This window comes from Phycodurus eques, chromosome 1 (assembly GCF_024500275.1).
Source record: "Phycodurus eques isolate BA_2022a chromosome 1, UOR_Pequ_1.1, whole genome shotgun sequence".
In the NCBI taxonomy this organism is placed as follows: domain Eukaryota; kingdom Metazoa; phylum Chordata; class Actinopteri; order Syngnathiformes; family Syngnathidae; genus Phycodurus; species Phycodurus eques.
The window spans coordinates 4194845-4203117 of NC_084525.1; the positions used below are offsets into that span (position 1 = coordinate 4194845).

The 8273-nt window shown below is 46.1% G+C and overlaps 1 protein-coding gene across 1 annotated transcript; it reads right to left on the reverse strand.

Moving 5' to 3' along the window:
- Positions 1-1738: 1738 nt before the first annotated feature.
- gpr61 (G protein-coupled receptor 61) lies at positions 1739-7702 on the reverse strand. The gene is made up of 2 exons (XM_061673214.1): positions 5573-7702; positions 1739-3436 (listed from the first exon to the last, which is right to left on the reverse strand). Exon 2 carries the CDS (start codon positions 3222-3224, stop codon positions 1827-1829), a length of 1398 nt encoding a protein of 465 aa, XP_061529198.1. The 5' UTR covers positions 3225-3436; positions 5573-7702; the 3' UTR covers positions 1739-1826.
- Between the last annotated feature and the right edge of the window lie 571 nt (positions 7703-8273).

An 8273-nucleotide genomic window follows, 5' to 3' on the forward strand; every position in this document is an offset into this window, starting at 1 on the left:
GTCACTCTGTCCGACAGGGGGGAGGCGGCGGCACAGGGGAGAGGAAGACACCGCGGTCAGGAAGTAAAGCTTGAGCCTCAGGTTGAGTCATGGCGGAATCTGTGCTCGCCTTCTAATTTATACACACACACAGAGGAAGGAGGCAACTGTGACCAGACACATGATGTTTTCGATGTGATGAGCACGCTGAAAAAGAGGAAGAATGTAACTACAATAAGCATTTCTTTATCTTCTGCGCTTTTAATCATTTCATGCGGTGTCCGACACCTACGAAAGGTTAACAGTGTAAAAACAAAGTTGACTAAAAGAAAGAATGAAAGCAGTCATCTTTTGACACACACAGCATACAAAGAGTAAAAACGCTTTGGCAATTTGCACAAGAAACGTCCAGATGATTTAATGGCAATTTGGTGTCGTGTCACATGAAGGAGCTTTACCATAACCGCTGATAGATAAACTGAGATGATCGAAAAAAAAAAAAAGAAAAAGAATACAAAGTCAAGGCAAGCTGTTGTCATGCACCTGTGCAGTGCAGTCTTGAGTGATATTTGAGTCATAAATAACAACCACATGTAAATTGTAGAACATTGAGGATGGAGGTGATTTTTGTCTTGTTTTGTCTGTCAATTGAGTCCCGATGCGCTCTACCTTTACGCTCTTAACATTTTTAAAGGAGTGTCACGTGTCAACAAAGACACTTTTTTTTTTTTTCATAATCTCTCTTTATAACAAAGAGACTATTTTTTTGTTCTGACTTCCAGCAAAGTGTGAAGCCAGTAGTCCGATATTGTCGTAGGCAACAGGAAGAACGAGTTTAGACTCCGCGTAACGACTTTCCACTAGCAGACCGTGTCATTTTCTTTGGGACATTTGTCACGACTTGTGCAAAGTGTTTGTGTTTTCCACCTGAGACGCGAGACTTCCATTTGTCATGTTAAATGAGGCCAAAGGCAATAAGCTCACAAACGCGTGCGCATTGTCACAACTGCGCGTTTGTGTAGCCACAACACGGCCGCTTGTGTCAATCACAAACACAGGGGCACTCACTCTGCTCCTGTGTGCCTGTCAACGTGCAGCACACTTTATCACACAGTAAGAAAGACTGTTGGTCAAGTCCCTGTATAGCCATATATGGCCACAATCCAATATACTGCTTTTGTTGTGTTGTAGCCGAATCGCTACAGATACTCGTCACTGAGAAGTTACGTCAAAGATTCTGCATTGGAACATACATGTACGGTTATCTTAGAGTCCAATAAGTAGCCCTATTAGAGTGCATAAGTATAGATTATACAGAAGGAGACAAATAGACTGCTCGTGTAACCCTATTTCCGACACTAAACCAATGTTTGTCTGAGGGGAAGGAGGTTGCAAGATCACAAGTTCACAATGTGACATGATTTCGGTGGGGGAGATGATAATCACAGGGCAGACATTAAAAGATAAACTCGGTAACAACAAATCAGGGGGAAAGTATTACAAATACGCGCTGAGCTCACTCACCGAACAGCAAAGCGCTGTGTCTCTCTTTAACGTGGAACGCCGCAGGAGAGCGACCGTAGGGGATGAGAATGAGGGGACGCACACGATGTGCTGTATTTAGCAATGATTTTTCATGGAACATTTCCCCCTTTTCTCGGCAAGATGTTGCACAACTAAATGTCCCATAGAAAACGCTATGGAGTGCACTCACAGCTTTTAAAAAAAAAAAAAAATGTAAATTATGATTATTATTTGAGAGCGCAAAAAAAAAGGTTTATCATTTAAAACAGATTTCAATTCAATTAGAACTTTCACGAGATTATTAGATAATATGGGCGAGGCCGCTACATCTCTGGGACAGTTTTGGAATTTTCCAATACATGGAGCTTATTGTTCAGTTTTTGCCGTTGTATGAACTCTGAGGTTTCTTCAAGAATCTGCCCTGGGATGTTGAAGTCAGCTGCCATGTTCTGCGGAGCAGATGATTCCTGTAGGCCTTCGTGTTCCTTCTCCTCTCGACTCGCTCTGCCCTGAGAGTTACGCGGCTCCAGATTGCACGCTGTGCCCTGAAGGAACTGCAAGAAGTTCTCCTCGATGGAGGCCTCACGGCTGGGCAGCTGTTCCCCCTGACCGGATCCGGCCCGCTTGAAAAGGCAGGCCAGGTGGCGGCTCAGCTCCTCCCGAATCTGACGGTTGAGGCAGCCGTAGAAGAAGGGGTTGGAGGTAAAGCAGAAATAGCCGATCCACGTGACCACATCCTCCAGCCGGCCCAGCGAGGCAGGCGAGGTAGAAACCACAGCCGAATAGAGGTGAAAAGAGAAGTAGGGCAGCCAGCAGCAGAGGAACTGGCCTCCCACAGCCACCAGAACCGCAGCGGCCTTCCCGCCACCGAAGGTCCTTTGGGAGATGTTGCGGGAGACAGTCCCTCCGAGGCTGGCGGCCACGGTGGAATGGCTGCCGGTGGACTCGGAGCGTTGCCGCGGCGTCTCCATCCAAGTAGGGAGCGGGCCGTGATGCATGGCTGCCACGCGGGCCACCTTGAACATGTTGCAGTAGACCACCAGAATAATCAGCACGGGACACAGGAAATAGATGAACGTGAAGAAGACCATGAAGAGCAGGCGTGTGGTCCTGCCGCCCGCCCAGTGGAGGGAGCAGTGTGCCTGACCGGGGATGAGCGGCGGACTAGAGGCCACAGCCTGGTTACCTTGGAGCAGCCACCCCAGGAAAGGCAGCGATGACATGACGGCGGCTTTAATCCAGACCCCCACCAGCACCGTCGCCACCACCCCCACCGTCATCTTCACCTCGTGGCGCATGGGGTGCACGATGTAGTAGTAGCGCTCCACGTTGATGGCGCAGATGGTGAGGATGGCGGCGCTCACGAGGCAAACGCTCAAGCAGAGGTAGCTTCGACACAGAGCCTCGTCCGCCGACAACCGATCGGACGCCATCCCGAGAGGCATCAACACCAGCGCTGCCAGCAGGTCCACCAAGCACAGATGGAACACAAAGGCGAACTTGCGCAGATGAGGCGTTTTGCTTATGACGATCATCACGGCTAGGTTCCCCACCACAGCCAGGACGTCCACGACGAGCATGGCACACACGGCTAGCGACTGATTGACGTCTACTCCGGCCCGGCTCACGTTGGAAGCGTTTGCCTGCGACTGGAGGGGAAACGAGGGGAGTCCGGAGAGGGAAGTGTTCCAGGAGGGACTCGGTGTGGCAAGATGCTCCATGAGAGGAAAGGGTGAGGAGGAGAGAGTCCACTGAGCGTCACGGACCCATCACCCATCCTCCCCCGCCGTAGGGTGCCACACAGAAGCTCAGCTAGTTGATTCTTTCATGGCAGCCCGAGATCCGAAGGTCTCGATTGAGCCTACAGCTCAAAGATGGTCCCTCGAAGATGGAGCCGCTTTGACCCTCCACTATGAAAGTTAGCCTGGCAAATCTGAAAGAAAAAACACATTTTCATTGACAAGCAGCCACTGCCTGTCCCAAGCTTGAATTCCCCCCCCCCCCCAAAAAAAAAATTAAAAATAAGTGGGTTGCGTCAAAAAGGGCACATCCGGCGTAAAAAATGTGCCCAATACGAGCAACTGTGGCGGCCCCTGACGGGACAAGCTAAAGTCACAACTAACATTCAATAACTACCTCACTGGTTGATCTTCCAGCAAGTTAAAACTTGAATCAATCATTGGCTCAAAAAAAATGAAGATGAACAAGAGAGTGCAGACCTCAACCAAGTCCCAACAATCCTAATGTGAATCAGCACCAAACTGTCAATCACCAATGGATCAAAATTAAAACAATACATGTATAATGAATTGTTGTTGTTTTTACAATTTCTGTATGTCCTGGTCAGTAGAAGAGCATCTCGCCCATTCGGGCTCACGCGACCCCAATGAGGATAAGCGGCATTGAAAACGCACGGAGGGAGAACGACAAGGATTACCACGTTAACTTGACCTAAAGTCAAAGTAGAAATCGGTTCAGTCGATTTTGCGTAATGCTCAAACAAATCAAAAGAAGAGGTATTTTTCTTCGTCAATGGGAAGACAAACGAATACAATGTCTCAAATTCAACCCAAAACGGTGATCGTTCAAGGTTGAATGAACATTTATAAAATGTAACCCCTGTTAAAAGATGTCAACCGCGGCACTTTCAGCAGTCACAGAAAGTGGCAAGTCCTCGCTTTTCTCCTGCTTTACGTTGACCCCTGCCTCGCTGGACCTTAACGTCGTCTCTATTTTGCCATCTGCATCCTCAGATGTGTGCTCGCAAGGCAATCAGTGCCGCGGGGAGATGCCGAAAAGCCAGCGAGGAGCATATGTGCCCTTCAAGAGTGAAAAAAACAAACAAACTGGAAGATAAAACTTTCTGTCTCTGTGTTAACTGCAGCGACCGGAAAGCCAGTTGATTTAACGCCTCTCTCAGAAAGCAATCTGAGGTTGATTGTCGCAGCGCTGCAACGAAGCCAAGGGGCAGAACAACTCGTGCGACCTGTCCTGCGCGCTGTGTTTACAGTCAGAAACTCGCAAGCGCCCTAAAAGTTGCGGAACGAGCACAAAGACTCTGGTACATTTCCATATGCCGTACGCCTGCATGGGCACCTTTTTCCATGCGGCATGCTCGCGAGGCGCCTGCTCTTTTCCTGCCCACATGTACACAGCTAGCGTCACGTAAACAAGAGGTCAAAGGGTTACGGTCACCTTCAGCCTAATTAAACGAAGCACGAACGACATCTCACAACACACACGGACGCCTTGCTTGGGGTGTTTGTTCCAGCAAAGCAGGCTTTAATCAACAATTTATTTTGCACTTATCGGGCAAAGAAACATATTTGGTTGCAGGTGACGATGAGGCAGTAAGACCATGTGATATTTTAACAATTTAAGTTAAATCAAGGAAACTAATACTGGATTACAGTACGTTACTGTGGTATGACAGAATTCAAATAGTCATGGTTGTACTTCAATAATTGTCTAAGGCAAGATGTTCAATTCCCATGCATTTCAATGATTGATTAACTTAAAAACTTTCCATACTGCAGCTTTTTTTGTCCATTGAAACACACGAAGGGACGTGAATGAACGAAGGAGCGGGTTTGACGAACTCTCAAATTCATTTTGAGGCCAAAATGCCCGAGTGTGAGGCTTTCAACTTCGTGCTAAGGTGCAGTTCTGCGAGCGCTTGTGGTGGCCCAACAGCTTGCCTTAAATTGAATACATCGCCCGTCTGTGTACGCGACTGAAACTCCATCAGTGGTCGCCCAAATATTTTCTCCAAGCTTCAAGAGAGTCTCCAAACAGGAAACCATATGACCCGATCATATGCACATGACACGGTGAGGTGAAAACGCTGCTGTTGTTCTCTTCCACTTTGACTTAAGTTCGGAGATCCAACACACAAACAAGATTGGACACAGCATGAGAATCGAAGCCTTCAAATGATCGATCTTCTTGCGCCAGATTTGAGCACTGACCCAAATCCTTTCCTGCAGCTCACCTCCCAAAACACACACACATGCGCTCCATTCACATAGAAGGTGTGTGTGTGTGATAATACAGTCAGTGCATAACATACCTGAGTGCGGAAAGAGCTGCTCACTCCTGTGCAGGTTCACAGTCTGCTGATGGAACGCTGACCTGTTTCGATGACTCTCTCCAACACAGTGATGCACACACATCCACACACACACACACACACACACTCACTAGTCATACAGGCAATGTGGATGGTGGGATGTGTGGGGGGTTGAAGAAGAGTGTGATGCTCCCGTGTCTCCTCCTCACCTGGCCCCTTTCATCCTGTCATCGCCTCCTACTCGAAACCCCCCCCCCCCCCCACCCCCCACCCCCTCTCAGACTGTCTGCCCGCCCAAGCCTTCCAAACACATGCACGCGCACACACGCACGCACACGCAAGTAGTGGCTTCAGTAGGTGCCCAGGGCAACTGCAGCAGCATGAGAAGCTGAGAAGCAGGGTGGGCAGCCAGGCAGCACCCAGCCTCACAACTCTCCACTGGGTCCTAGTGCTTTCACGACACGGAGTTACTCAATATTGCCTCTTCCTGTTCGGCCTTAATTCGTGTGTCGTTTCTTCTTTCTATGTCCAACGGGCAATTGAAAATCAAAGTAGCGACTGATTACTTTATTTGGTTTTGAATCTAACACCCAGCCCAAAAACTAAAATATGCCAGTGTTTTCGTATTTTAATTTTAGCCTGAGATCAAAAACTGAAAAATGGAAAAACAGGCAACAGGACTCAACGGGGGAGTTATAAACACTTTTTGTCATATTTGTTAAATGTCAATATTAACCTGAGAGTGGTACAATAGTGAAATGATCTGGGGGAGAAAAAATAAAAACTCAAATAAAATCTGTCCTGTCTACCTCTAATTACATTTTTAAAAGAGCGCCGCGCCTAATTGATTTGAATAATTGGTTGGGTTGATATGACCCGGAAGTTTGGTGACAAGCATTAGTAAACATATGTAAGCTTATTAGGAGTCAAAGTCACTCGACCGCAATCCATCAGCAATATTCACGGACAATTATGAATTGTTTAGAGCAGTAATTCCCAACCACAATGTTGTGGCACATTCGCACGCAGCGAGAGATCGTCAGATCTGCCACGTGAAATTATGCAATTTCGCTTAATCGCTCCAAAAATTATGAATTGCTCCAAATAATGTATGTAACGAATCTCACATTTCTAAGCTGTACTAAATGTACGTTTAATATAATACCACGGCTACAAATCGACCAATATTCAACATATTTATTTTATGTTATTGAAGAGTATTGAAATGTGAACACATTGAAAAAAAATGAGATATGTATTGTATGTACACTATTGTTTTCCAACGTTGCTAAGCGTTAAATGTTCAGAACAAACACGGGTCTGCTGATCTGCAAAAGCCACAATCTGTCTTTTCCTTTTCAAATCCTCAGTCTGCTCGCCTTTTGATTCAAGATCAGTTCTGGGAAACGTTAAAAAGAAACTCCGGCCCTCCCACCTTTACGTATTGTGGCAGCCCAAAACAAACAAAGTAATTGACCGTTTCCTACATTGTCTGTTCATCTAATTTCCCTACGCGTGGACCTCCAACATGGTGGCTGCGGCCATGTCCAGACGTGTGTGATGTCACGAAAAAAAAAAAAAAATCTGTTGATAAAATGATGCTGATGACATGCTGCTAACATATAGCAATACAGCAGTCCAGAATAATAAAAACAATGTATGGGACTTCATAGGATTACGATCCAAATTGGAAATGAAATCCGAATCCTTGTGTAAGATGATAGTGTGTGCGTGTCCTGTGACTGCACTCGTGTCTGGGGCCTTGTTGCATTACAGAAATAGCAGATACTTGCACAAGATGGCGGCACCAATCACAGGGAAGGGAAATACAATGGTTTCCATGGCAACCCTGATTTCAGCCTTCCTGCTTACACCCTGCGCCCCAGCCAACAGCAACCTCCATCGGCCACCCATCCCCACCCCGACGCTTCACCCGAGGGAAATGACAAAAATGCTCCCGCATTGCCAACTGTGCACACACGCGCACACACACACGACAACCACATTAAGATAACGTACTGTATAACACAAAAGGTTTGCAATCTCCTTGGCCTCACAGAGCCATGGTTATATAACACAAATTTACTGTATAAAAGAATCTAACAAATAGTAGTATGTCTTCTGTGTTCGAGCTTTGAACAATTGCTCAAATAATCCGTAATCTCACCAGAAATCAAACACAGGATGGAATGTACAAATAAAAAAAAAAAAAAGAATGAACAAGCGCTTCGTATACAAAAAAAACTCCATGTATGTACAGTAGAGTTAATCAGAGCAGTCTTCTATTGAACATATCACTTGGTGAAGTGTATGTACAGCAGCTGAAATAAGTATTCAACACGTCACCATTTTTACTCACTAAATATATTTCCAAAGGTGCTATTGACCTGAAAATTTCACCAGATGTTGGGAACAACCCAAGTAATCCATACATACAAAGAAAGTAGAACAAATAAGATCTGAAATTAAGTTATGTGTAATAATGTGAAATGACACAGGGAAAAAGTATTGAGCACGCCAAGTGGTATTTATTTAATACTTTGTACAAAAGCCTGAGTTTGCAATGACAGGTTCAAGACGCCTCGTGTATGGAGAAACTAGTTGCATGCTTTGCTCTGGTGTGATTTTGGCCCATTCCTCCACACAAGCAGTCTTCAAATCTTGAAGGTTCCGTGGACTACTTTTATGGACCTTGCGTTTC

Bases quoted from the DNA above. Each gene is read 5' to 3' on its own strand.
- gpr61 (XM_061673214.1), bottom strand. From the start codon at position 3,224: ATGGAGCATCTTGCCACACCGAGTCCCTCCTGGAACACTTCCCTCTCC.